The sequence below is a fragment of the Clytia hemisphaerica genome, unplaced genomic scaffold, assembly GCF_902728285.1.
Source record: "Clytia hemisphaerica strain Z4C2 unplaced genomic scaffold, Clytia hemisphaerica genome assembly, whole genome shotgun sequence".
Taxonomy (NCBI): Eukaryota; Metazoa; Cnidaria; class Hydrozoa; order Leptothecata; family Clytiidae; genus Clytia; species Clytia hemisphaerica.
The window spans coordinates 858,493-872,402 of record NW_027103829.1 but is presented as its reverse complement, the minus strand read 5'-3'; the positions used below and the strand labels follow the sequence as shown (position 1 = coordinate 872,402).

The window sequence follows — 13,910 nt, the reverse complement described above, 5'->3', positions numbered from 1 at the left end:
ATTGAGGAGCATTCCCATAACAACCCGGGGGTGTACTACCCTTGCCGACCAACGGGGGTGCTCCGCTGAGGTTCGAAAAATGGATCATACGTGGGGCTCGTTTTTTCAAAAATTTTGCCGAAAAACTGCGAAAAAAGTGACCCTGAATGGGACTGAAATTCCAAAATTTTCTCAAATTTTCTCAAATTTTCGACTTGTCCCCAAAATTTTCCAAAAAAGGCACCCTACGAGGGACTGATTTTCCTATTTTGGTGTTTTTGCGACCCTACCTGGGACTCGTGGAGGCTAAAAAAGGTACCCTGACCAGGCGCATTCCCGTAACCCATTTTACCCTAGTACCCCCCCCCCCCCCCCCCGGGGCCATAAACTCTTCAAATCTAAATCTCGCCCCTTTAGTATGAAACGGTTCTCTCTGTTCATAAATTATCCAAGAATTAATAAGAATACGATGACTTACCGCTAGTTTTCGTTTGTCGATTTCACCACGTTTTTCGTGAGTATCTTTATGGGAAGAAAATGTTAAGAAAAAGTGAGCAGTTTTCAGTAGCCGAATTATTGTCAGAAAAAACAAAAATATATGAATATAGGTAGATTCAAACTTGTACATTTATTATGCGCCTAAAATAAAATTAAAATATCAAATTAACGAAAAATAAAAATAACGAAACTTGAACTAACATTCTGTTATTAGTTATTAATGTATCTCTATTTTTCTGTGACGGGATAGAGTTTTTGATTTGTCTACTTTAATGTCAGAAATTTTCGCGATCTTCGCGTAAAACAAGCTACATGCTGAATGGACCTACCTGATAATGAAAGTTAGATAGCAATAAAGAGAAAAATGAAAATAATCAGTCAGAAAACATAGCGTTTCGCAAAAATGCATAACGCATTAAATTTCATCATTGATTGTTGATGGGGGAGAGGGGAGGGGAGCAGAGAAAAAAGAAATGGAAAGTCCCGGTTGCAAAAATCAGTTTTATTGATAATCGAATCATGCTTGATGGTGGGCATTGTTATTAATAATGTTTTTGTGTGAAAAAAAACAAAGAATTATTACTTTAATCGTAGAAATTTTAGCGAGAATAATTTTAGCGTTTTAGCGAGTCTTCCCTATTTTCGCTAAAATAAATCTCGCTAAAACACGCCGAATCGACAGATCGCTAAAGTTTATCCGCACGAAATTTCTGGATATATTGCCTTGATACATTTTTATCAATAGGAAGGGTTTTAGTGCAAAGAAATGCTAGAAAACGAATTCAATCAATAGTGTAATACACGAGTATTCGCTAAAATTTATCCACGCGAAAGTTTTTGAAATCGTGATTCGCTAAAATAAATCGAAAAAAAATCAAGATTTTCCTGACTCGCTGATATACGCTAAAATTTGTCTCGCTAAAATTTCTACGATTAAAGTAAGTTAAAGTCCAATTAAAATCTGCAAAACGGTAATTTCTGGTATATTTCCAGCATTTTCGGCCGGAAAAAAATTTTTCTCAAAAAATCGAACTCGGCATTGTTTTGAGCATTGCGAATACGCATCTTTCTGCAAAAAATCAGAAAAAACTATGGATGACTAAGTACGTCAAATTCGCGAAATTTTCTTTTTTCTTTCAAAGTCACTTTTCAAAAATGTTCAAGTACTCTTTTTTCCTGTAGTGTTTATAGCAAGTAACTTTAAAGCTAGATTGACATTATGTTTTCCGAGGTCTAAATCGCTGCTTCAAAAACGCTGAGCTTGCATAAAAATTGCAGTTATTCAACCAATCATCAAAACAAAAGATAGCGCGTGACGTAACTTATTTGTTCGACTCAACACTTCAATGTCTTCACTTTAATATAACCATTTTAATGACACTACAAAGTGTCGAATAAGAATTTGAATGAATTGTCTGCGTTTTATAATGGAGCTGTGGAATGTTTTTGCAGAATGAGCAAACAGACTCATACTGGCTTTAACAATCGTCAAAACAAATACTTTCACCATGTATCAACTTCATTAGGAAAAGAAGGGAAAATTTTTACCCTATCCTCACGATTCCCGAAATTAATTCAAACAAAATATTTCATTAATCAAAAATCGCGAAAGACAAAAAAGTTTTACTAAAGGCCTGTTTCGCGAAAATTTTATGACATGATACTGACTGACTGACTGAGCACTTTTACCATCCTCAATTTTGCAGATCAAAACTGCGGGCTGATTCCAAAAGCTTCAGTCAATCAACCCTCCTTAAAAGGGTAGATAGATAACCTTTTGCTTTGGCAAAAAAACACAGTGTGACAATGAAAAAGATACAGATAAGATATTCAAGAATGTTGACATCCCACAAACAATCGTAAAAACAATCTGTAGCGTCATCACTGAAAATAAAGTAGAATACTTTCATACAACACACCCCTGTAGCCTAAGATTTTGTTACTTGTTACTTGTTAAAAGATCTACTGTTCTTGAGTCTGATACAAATTAACAATTCATACAGACATGCATATCTTTATCTGATTTACGGGAAGACCAGTGGTTTAGGCTAACCTAGTTTTATTCGAGAGACCAACCACCCGGTAAAAATCTATACTAAACAATTATGTTGTTAGAGAATAAAAGAAACTATCTCTACATCTCTACCGACACGACGAGGACACTGTTAGTGAAATTAGACTACAATTTTAACAATTTATCACCGAGTAACAAGTAGAAAATCGTAATTTGTCGGAGTCCTGAGGACGATTCATCACTTGAGACTAATTAGCTGTTTTTAAGTGACGAAACATCGGAGGGATACACACACCAACCTTTGTATATCCCTGGACCGACCTATATCCACCATCTATGATCAGAAAGTGGTACCCATTAAGAAGCCGTTGCAGTGTTAAAACTTAACGTCAAACGGCGCTGCATCTACTGACCTCTATATAACCCTGGACCAAACAATATCTGCCATCTTTGATTGGAGTTTTTTTAGAATTGGTACCCAAGGAGAAGCCATTGCAATGTTAAAAATTAACGTCTAACGCCGCTACATCAACAAAAGAATTTGAGGAAAAGTAGACCTAGCGCTCTCGATGCATTTACACCGCTATCGAGTAGTGCCGACATTAGGGTACCAATTTTCAAAAAGCTCCGATCAAAGATTTTGCTTGGCTGGGATTGAGAAGCTTTGTCCAGGGTATATAAAGGTCAGTGGCTGCATCATCTAAAGTATTCGATGAAAAGTAGGTCTCGAAGCATTTACACCGCTATTGAGTAGTTCTACCATTAGGGTAATTTTCAACAAAAAACTCCGATCGAAGATTTAGCTTGGACGGGATAGAGAAACTTGGTCCAGAATATATAAAAAGATCAGTGGGTACACATTCTGAATTGACGATCAATTTCACTCCTTGAAGTCCTTCTCGACAAATCAGATTCGTGTGTATTTTTGATAGCTTGGTGATTATTTCATTAACAATTTGAGAAGAAATCATTCGAGGCGAATCAAAACAACTTACGTTGTCCGTTGACGTATAGCATCAAAGGCGTTGTCATAATCCACTGGTTCCACGAATTGACTTAAAACCATTGCCTATGATAACAACATGAATTACTTATAATGCGAGTGCCAACATCCTCTAACCAACAGTAGCTTCTAATACTAACTGTGGTTTGAAGTGCTACTGTTTTTCAATAGAGGGTGCCTTATCAATGTTATTAAAAGGGCTCTACCAGCGGTTTACGTGAATGCATGAATGGACTTTTTCACTTGCGTGAATGCGTGAAAATAAAAAAATATTGCACGAATCGCGAAAAACATTGCGTGAATGCATGCATTTGGAGAAGAAAAATGCGTGATTGAAGGTCGGCTGGGGGGGGGGGCTCATTAAATACCATAAAATCTCTCTTTAGAGAAAATTGTTATGAGACATACTTCTAAGGTCAGCTAGCTTACTTGGAAAATTCAATCAACCAGTAGGTAAAATTGGTGTTTATAAGCTCTGTAAAAGGACTTCTACTTTCCCAAATGATGGATAAATTTGAATGCGAGCACTGTTATCTGTAGACAAAACATACCTGTGAAAAAGCCTTTTCTTTTTTGCAGCATTTGATCATGCTTCGATAAATCTATAGAGATGATAGTAAATGTATTACAAGTGATATTATTTCAGTGCTAAAGGTTGAATAAATGTTTCTAAGTAGAAACGACTAAAATAGAAAATACTTTATACGGGAAACATTAAAGTGAAATTTACCTTGTCATCCCAAACTTTTCCATCGACAGGTCGACTGAAAAACGATGAGGTAATCGAGCCCAGTTCCAAATAACATTTCATGGCTTCACAATAATCTCCAGCCACTGAACACAAAGTAAATTCTTTCAGTTTTAGTTTTTTATACTAAATAGGTTTTTCATGTTGTTGTTTTTTTTCATGGATGGAAGGAAACGTTCGAATATGTAGAGGCGATCCTTTTACGCAAATCGAAATTTTGCTTCCATAGTGGCGAAGTTACGTAACTTATAAAGACATCAACCTCTATAAAGACAAGCCACTAGAAAAAATCTACAAAAAATACCTTTTTAGAGGGGTCAAGACCCCCCCCCTTATCCCCCTTTATCATATTTTGCTGATGAAGCTTTGTTGATGGTTGAGTGAGGCAAAGTTAATGCTAAACTGCTAATTTGCAGTGCAGAGCAAGTATCGCTGAGTTAAAAGGGTGAAGCCCAAAATCAAGGAATTGAAAGATTCAAGACCACTTTGGTCAGGGTTCAGCAAAATCCAAGCTTGCCCCAAACATGAAGGTAGAAAGTATGAATGGGAGTGAACTAATACTGATTTTAAGCAGATTTTAAGTAAATATTGTCAACCTGGAAATCCCATAAGGACTTACGTAGGTACACATCAGCGATTGTACGTAACCAAGTGATGTTACGCCCATTACGTTGTATACAATACTGGCATAATGGATGTAATACGGATAATACGTCATCTCTTTCCAAACGAACGTGACTATAACGAAAAAATGAGGGCAAATTTTACAAATTGGACATTCTTGGACAAATATACCAGTTGCGCCACAAAAAAGTTTCTCTCTTTAAAACTGATTTTCTCGAAATCTAAAAGTTTTAAAAGAACCATTCCTATTCCATTAGAAAGAAGAAAGATAAACTTAAATTTTGATGGGTCATTTATTAAATTCGATTCATTAGATCAAAAGTTATGCTCAATTGAATAAAAAAGTTACTTTCAGAAAGTGCCTGAAAACGTTAAAAATCGACCTATCAAATTTTATTTTAAAGTTGGCAATCGTAATAGGCTTTACATGATTAAGAGCATTCCTCAGTATTTAAACACATAAATTTTGAAACTTATGGGTTCGAAAGGGTTTAAAATCTTCATCAATATCATTTTAATTTACTTTTACCGAAATTTTCATCAGATTTATGGTTCTAGACTGGATAAAGTCTATGTAAGGCTGGGTGCACCTCGAAACCCATATTTGATGTATTTTTGTATGAATTTTACTAGATTTTTTGGCTTTATTCGACACATTTTCTTCCTTTTATTGAAATTTAACCTTCCTTTATATAACGAAAGGTCATTTAGACAGCTAATTCTAAATTTAGACAGCATCATTTTTAATGACTGAAACGAAAATACTGATGCATCATGTAATTATACTTCTGTTTAACGTTTTCGGGCAATTTCAGAAAGTAACTTTTTTATTCAATAAATGACCCATCAAAATTTAAGTTTATCTTTCTTCTTTCCATAGAAAAAGAGATTCTAAAGAGAGAAACCTTTTTGTGACGCACCCGGTATAACGGATTAGAATTGCTATACACGCTTTTCTTTTTATAAGAAGAATTTCATAAGAACACGGGACAGAAAATTGGCAAAACCTGAGAACGAATTAAGAACAATCTGTGCCTCAGATCTCAGAAAGTACTGAATTTAGCAGATTTTAAACCCATTTTAAGTTTATAAGTAAAGAAACTAAGCTTATTAAGAACATCGTAAGCGAACACTTAAACCTCAAAATTTCAAAACATTAAGAACAGCCTAGCCTAAGCCAAAATTTACTGGTTCTTATAAATATAAACGTGTAGTTTTTTATTTTGCGTGCATTACCTTTGATATGTTTTGATATAGGCAAGAAACTTATAGGAGATGCTAATCGTGTATAAAATTTCCGTCTGAGGGTTACTCCAAACTAAAGGTAACCTATTACAATTTTCTTTGTAAGGTTTAACAATCCAATTTTAAATATAAAACTTACTTATCAAGCTAATCAAGTTTAAAAAGCACAAAGACGGGGGTAACTTTTAGACGGGAATTTTATACATGATACGCATCCCCCATATCAAAACATATCAGAGGGGATGTGTGCAGCCAATTTGTGGTAATATTGAAAGCTCTCTTGCGAGTTTAATTTACTCAAATGGGCAAGGAAAAATAATGAAGACATTTAGTGAGTGCTCGGATCTGAACTTATTTGTTTGAATGTAACTACCCAGAAAAATGAAGAGACGATTAACTACAATCAGCGCTGAAATACATTGACAATTTTGGGTATTTTAACGTTTCTCAGAATTTAAAGCTTGGGCAAGAATTGCAATTTCAGTACTTCCACTTTGTTTCGATTTGGGAGCGGTTAAGTGGCTTCCAGGCTATATTCAAAGTCGTATTGGAAATTTTTTCCCTTTCGTGCCAAATATTATGTTTGTGATTGTAGGTTGTCACATACTTATCATTGTTGGTTGGCCAAAATGGTGTGTAAGTATCTTTGAACACTACTCCACTATCAGGCTAAGAAAGAAGATAACGAAAGTCTTTCAAAATACACTAGTTTAGCTTGTTTTCCAGTAGAATATTCTTTGAAATCTAGCGGAGAATTTTACTTTCAATCCGGAACTTGTATAAAAACCAAACGGGCCACCCAAGGCCGCGCAACTTTGGTAGGATTTAGAGGCTTCAAACCCTACCAAGGGGTTTCGCTTCTGGCCCTTCGGGCTTATACTTCATTGGTTAGAACGCTCAACATAGTTCATGCTCAACCACAGAGATTCGCATGCGGTGTTTTGTTTGGCTTTTAGCTTGGTTCGTTTATTTAAGATACCACTAAAATAACCTGCGAGTAAAAAAACTTTCTATGCATATTCCACTGAGCTTTATATAAACTCGGAAAGAGTTTCGCGATCCTTGCCAACCAATGTTTTTGATAAGATTTTTTTGAAAGTGGTACAATAATGGTAGCACTACTCAATAGCGGTGGTAAATGCATCAAGAGCATTAGATAGATCTACTTTTCCTTGAATACTTATGATGTGACGCTGTTGGACGTTGGGCAAATTTTTAACACTGCAATATCTCTTTGCGAGGTACCACTTAAAAAAATCCAGATACCAATATATCAGGGCACTGATCTCTAACCACTTGACTGGATCGGGCTTCTCGTATATAAAAAGCGTGTCCAGGTTCAGAGCTGACTAGTCCGCCATCTTGTTTTTAGTTTTGGGTGTCAAAAGCTCGATTCGAATGTTTTGAAATTCGAACGTTCGAAAATCTAAGGTAAATTAGAAATCAACATGGTGGACCAGTCGACTTCAAAACTGGACACACTTCCACGGGAAATCTGTAACCAGTCAGCCTATCTAGTGTGTTAAAGAATACAATATCTGTGATGCAGGATATATTTATGATCAGTTCCCTCTAAGTGTATACAACTGCGATTAAAGGATAATTCTAAAGCCAAACTCGATAATATTACCTGAGTCATATCGAGTAAAGAAGCAATGCACGACAGCATCAGCGAGAGCGTACTGTCGTCCTGAAAAAAAGGTGACAAGTATGAGATATTGCCCGAGTTCGAGTAAATAGGGACCTTAAGCAACTAGAACGGCAACTTTGAAAGAGTGAAGTGGGAATGAACAAAAAGAAAATCCTTTGGGATTGATATCTGGATCGCAGCTAGATTCTTTTCTCTTCATATCAATTTTCTCATGAGAATAGTTAATTTTAATAGGGTAATTAATGGAAGTTTTCGAATCTCAAGACAACTTGAAATTTCTGTTTTGACGTCGTCTTCAGGACGAAGACGCTCAAGGAAGAGTACAATAGTTTTAAATGATATGAACCCCTCGAGAATTATAACGTTGTATTTTACAAAGACTTTCCTGCTTTTAAAATTTGTTCATGTGGTAAAAATCGGATAAAATTTGCCATTTGATTTTAAGATTTACTTCACGTCCTCATTCAAGTCGTCGCCGTCCAAGATGTTTAAGGTCGCTAATACCGAGCTTGTGAGGTTGTTACGTTGATCGAGGTTGCTTTTATCGCGCATTTGCAATAAAAAAAAAGCGAAAAACAGCGAAAAAGGTAAGTAGAGAAGGTGAGGTTGTGTGAATTTCGGGTGTCAAATAAATTGGACGATACACGGCCATTCCAGAATAAGGGGTACGTCACTCTCACTTCACTATTGACTGGATACCGCAAGGAGCACCGCGATCCATGCACCATTTGAAAACACCCATAGAGGCGGTTCAATCGGGCAAAGACTTCAATTGTGGTTGACAATTTATCGGAATGACCCTACGTTGTATTTTTCAAATAAATGAAGAAGGGAAAACTGAACACTGAAATCAAGTTTAACAAGAAAAGATTGTATATGTATGTGACAAAAACTTACGGTCAATGAGACTAATAGTTGGAGAAAGTCCTCTCTAGAATAAAAAAGAAAGATGAAGCAATTACATGGTGGTAAAATGATCTGTAAGCAGTGTTAACAAAGCAAAATTAATCCTTCGAGTATCTTTGGGTATGCATCGAATAAAATAATTGGCAAAGGATCTTGAGATTATAAGGAGGGGCTCGAGCCACCCCCCCCAAGATTTTTTCCCCAGTAAAAGAAATAGGATGCTCGAAGGGTTAGTCACAGGAAATACAGTTGATTCTCTCTATGTCGAACTCTTGATAGACTAAATAATTAATTGTTCAAGGTGAGAAAGGAAATAAACCCAGCATACAGATGTTTTGTTCAAGATAGAGCAGGCCCTTTCCGAAGTAGGGAGACTGAGGAGACTTCAGCCTCCCCACTTTTGAGCAATTGAGACTCTTTTCTCAAATTTCTAGCGGATTTCATCTCATTTTGAGCTGAGCCTTCAGCCCCCCTACTTTTATGGTTGGTAAGCCGGGCCTGTCGAAAGGTATCCGAAATAAAGGGAAGTAATAATTTAATTATTATTTTCACTTGATTGCATCGAAAGTACGTGAAAAAGGAAGGAATCACGTAAAGACTATGTTTCTGCTCATCCTCTAGCGAAAAAGATTCTTATAGGAAGTGCATCTATAGAGGTCTGCGATTCACACTACGCAAAGACATCAGGTACATACCGTCTGACAAAACATTGTTTGGACCACATTTCTTTTTCTTCATTAGGTCCTCGTGCACCCATAATGGGTTGTGGCGGGGGTGGTTGTTGGGCGGTCTCTTGTGTTTCCACTGATTCGCCAATAATCTTCATAACTTTAAAATAAGAAACGATAGAAATGACACAGCTTGGAAATGCTTTTCATAAGCGGCTTAAAAAATATTACATTATTTTGAACAAAAAAAACATACGTCGATAAACATAAGGTGATGGCAGTAGTTTTGATCCATACTACACATTTCTTTATAAGAACCAAGTTTATAAGAACATTTAGGCTGAATATAGACGAACTTTTAAGAACATCATAAGAACATGGCCAGCCTTAGCTCAGAATAAATAGACTAAAAACAATAAGATTTTCAATTTTTCAAGTAGTTTAAAACACATTTTTGAACATCATTTTCTAAAATTCGCAAAGGATCGTGAACAGACTTGATTTTCCCAGTTTTTAGAGTTCTAAATTTGACGTAAGGGGTTTTTGACTTTTAGTCAATTAAGAACGTGTGAAGGGACATGTTAGGACATGTTGTTGGAAATTACCAAGAAAATAAGCATATCCAGCATCAGCCAAAATTTGGTGTTCTAGTAAAAGAAACCGTGTAAGATTTCGGCTTTTATAAACTGATTGCAAAATGAATAGATGGTTTGGGCTATGAGTTCGAATTTCCCAACTTCAAATGTCAGTTCATAACACATCCAATCAAATTTTGTTATTCTTTCACTACTTTAGGCGTACAAACTTTTGCGAGCAGAAACTTTCGTGAGCAGAAACTTTCGCGAGGTCGAAAAATCGCGAAATTTGCGACATTTACTTTCGCGAATTTGAGGAAAAAATGATTTTCGCGAGCATAAACTTTCGCGAATCGTTGTTGGATAAAAATGAGAATTTTCGAATAAAAATTGCCTTAAAAGTGAAAAATATTCCTTAAATCCGCTAAAGACGGTTGCTCTTCGACTTTAAAAAGGCAATAAAGGATAATAATATGCTGAAAATTTGATATTTGTTACGATTTTGAGGTTTAATAGATTTCCATTTTTTTTTTGAGAATGGCCCTGTTAAGAATTTTCATTTACTTTCGCGAAAAAGTAAAAAAAAAAATAGCGTTTGCCGCCTACTTTTTTGATCTCATTCCAAAATCAATTAAAATGCTAGATCCTATCCATCAGCACGAAATTTAAAAAGTTTTTTTTTTACTGGAGAAATCCTAAAGTTGCCTATCTAGCCCTTCGGGCTTTACAGATCTGTGTATATAACCCCACAGGCAAAAGTGAATTTTTTTTATGCCTAACTGGGACATGAGCTTGTCATCGGAAATTTTGCCATCTCGAGAAACAGAGCAATTTCGTTTTCTCACATTTCACAGCTGTTAAAAACATTTTTTTAAGTGGGGGTAGGTCATTTATTTAACTCAATTCCTCAAAAAGTAAAGTATACATGCATTAGCAAATGCAAAACAACTTTGCATGGTTATTGTAGAGACATGTAGAGTTGTTTTCCAAAGTTTCTTGATGGAGATTGTGTATCCTTACAGACCAGAATATATATTTTCAATGTCAATATTTATGAAGCTTTTAACCAAAAAAATGATAATGACAAAATGAAATGGATAAACAGAGCTGAGAGCACTCATATATCATAGTTTTCTTTTTAAATGTAGAAGGACCCTATGATAACATGATAAATCATATGATATGTGCCTTATGTGCGAGCCATAAGGGTCCTTCGAGAATCTCTCAAAGAGGTACAAAAACGATAAAATAGCCATTGATTCTCTAAAAGGGTCCAAAAATTACAAAATAACAAAAATCGAAAAATTTCACTGGCTTTTGAGCTCAGATTCATAGAAAACAATGCTGATAAAGCTACACATTTTTTTTATTCATAAGAACAAACTATATAAGAACAAAAGCCTTCGATGACCAAAATATTAAGAACAAAGAAGTTAAGAACATTTTAAGGCTTTGTGGACCCTAAAACATTTATTCTGGTGAAAATAAGAACATGTTAAGAACATTTTATGGCTTAAAACTCAAAAAGTTAAGAACATCCGAAGGCTTCAAAATTTTAGATGTTCTTATAAAAAGAAAATGTGCTCATTTCGTGCTCACTCAGCATTTTATGGTTGGCGGACAAGGCGCAAGGCTTGTGCGCTTTGGTCACTGAACCAAAACAAAGGGAAGATGTTTTGCACATTTTTTTGCACACGGTACACGAAAGTCAAATGTCTCTTCTGATTGGCTAATCAAAAAAAAAAAAAAAAAAAAAATAGGCAAGCTGCACAGCACAGCTTAGCGAAAAAAAGTTGAAAAGTTGAAAAGTTTCAACACTTGCTACACTCAAAGCGACAGCCTTTGAAGGCGTAATTTATGTAATCTATACAAAAATAAAGCCGTGCGCCTTGTAACACACTTGAGTGTGTAGCGGCCTTAATTATGTCGTGGCCATTCGAATTTGATGAGAATGTCTTGAATAATACTTATCATATAATGGCCATATAAGCCATATATAAGTCGGAAAAACATAATCAGCAAAATCAACATAAAATTTCCGTTCCAACGATATACAACAATCCTATTCAGCTATTGGGTTAAGCAAAAACGCTATTTTTGAATTCTGCTCCCTGACAACTAAGATAATTTCTTTCGGACTAAGGACACCCTGTAATAAAACACATTTACAAGAAAAAACACCTCATTTTCATGAATTTAAGAGTGACAAAAATCAAACTTATTTTACTATTAATATCTACTAATTCTTGCATCAAAATGAAAAAGTTCTAAGACTTAAATTTGGCTGAAACGTAATAAGAACAACATTTAAATCTTTAAAATCTATAAAGTCGATACTTTATCTGGTTCTTATAAAAAGTATATTTTATTACGAGGTATTACATAAATATAAAATTTGCGAATTTTCTTGAAGGCTGCAATGTACAAAAAGGACAAAAGGGGCAAAAAGGGCAAAAACAACTTATAGTAATGGGTTAGGAAATGCATTTCCCCCCGCAGTTAATTCCATTGTTATTTATTTATATATGCGGTCTATAAAAAAAAAGCTTTTAATCTCAAACGAAAAACAATTTCATTCACTGCGGGAGTAGACGTCGTGGAGAAAAAATGAACAACTCCACTAGTGAAATTTCCATGTTCGCCACTATCAACACAAGCATCAATGATGACTTTATTAAACTTTTCATCGTTATCTTTGTTATAACACTGTTTCTCCATTTCATCGTCCAACTTTGCATCTGGAAGGCCCATTTATTGCGACATAATAATTACTATCTCATCTCGGTATTGTCATTAGCTGATACATTGGCTATACTATTAACAACTCTAAAATGTGGTGTAATACTGTCTGGCGGTCGAATTCAAATGAACCTGATTCTCAACATGTTATTTTCGTTATCGACACACATCTTCTATTCCATCTCCTTATTGATCACCATTCTAATTGCTTTGGACCGTTGGATAGCTATGAAGTTTGCACTGACCTACCATACCATTGTCACCAGGAAGAAGATCAATTACACCATTGGTATCACTACCATGGCCTTGATTTTCATCTGTATTGCTTTGATGTTTGGTCCACAACAAAGCATTTTATTAGTGAACGGGAAAAAGGTTATAGTGACAAGTCAATATATTTTGGTCTTACTAAACGTGTTAAGGATCTGTACATGCGCACTCGTCATCTTCTTTGGATATAAGACACTTGAAATTCGCCGCGAAAATGAACGCAATCTTCGAAGCAGGAATAACTTTTTTGGTATTGAAGCAGAGAGGATAAATGTTATACAACAGCTATTAAGCAGCTTCAAAGACGTTTTAAAATTGAACATTTGGACTTGTATTTTTCTTTGTCCATTAACCATCGGCTCCCTTATTCAAGCTTTCTATCCTAGCCCACCATCTTGGTCGCTAATGGCGACAGGGTTGGCTAATCTATGTTATTTTGTTTCTAACCCCATCATTTACTTAAGTTGTTTCAGTAAAATACGAGAATATCTGCATCAATTTATGTGCTGGAGGAATGAAATTGACATCGCTGGCGACCAACATACGGAACAAGTAAATCAGAGAAACTCCTCGGTTTAGTATCTTTTTGACCAGAATTGAAACCAAAGATATTATATATTAATTATATAGACTTATTGTTGAAAGTCCCAAGCGAATAACAATTTTCTGTATACTTTCTTTTCGCCACTTTCCCCGACGTTGGTGGACACTTTAACAGCAGAAAAATGAACCAAACAGCATTTTTATGAAAAATAATAGAGTTCTTACCAGGCAGAAAATGTGAAAAATCATCTATTTGATGAGATGCTCTCTCCTTAAAAGAAGCAGTAGACTCGGTAGGACCCCCGCCCAAATAGGAAATCTGGCCACAATTTCACCCTTGCTGGAAAAAATACGCTACAACTTAACTGGCACTGAAAATTGACTTTGATTTCCTCATTCAGAGTTCAATGTAAAATTTTCACTCTAAAACCACCCCCACTGAACTTT

General features: G+C 35.5%; 1 protein-coding gene across 1 annotated transcript in view; it reads right to left on the bottom strand.

Annotated features, from left to right (window-relative positions):
* The window catches only part of LOC136806809 (integrator complex subunit 8-like), a 49,410-nt gene that overhangs the window by 1,071 nt on the left and 34,429 nt on the right, over positions 1-13,910 (bottom strand). The window contains exons 22-31 of the mRNA XM_067063389.1: positions 9,364-9,496; positions 8,660-8,693; positions 7,742-7,801; positions 6,719-6,780; positions 4,862-4,980; positions 4,225-4,328; positions 4,046-4,096; positions 3,487-3,560; positions 2,297-2,361; positions 458-501 (exon numbers count right to left, since the gene is read on the bottom strand). Of these exons, the coding sequence (XP_066919490.1) occupies positions 458-501; positions 2,297-2,361; positions 3,487-3,560; positions 4,046-4,096; positions 4,225-4,328; positions 4,862-4,980; positions 6,719-6,780; positions 7,742-7,801; positions 8,660-8,693; positions 9,364-9,496 (746 nt within the window). The remainder of the gene's footprint in view (positions 1-457; positions 502-2,296; positions 2,362-3,486; positions 3,561-4,045; positions 4,097-4,224; positions 4,329-4,861; positions 4,981-6,718; positions 6,781-7,741; positions 7,802-8,659; positions 8,694-9,363; positions 9,497-13,910) is intronic.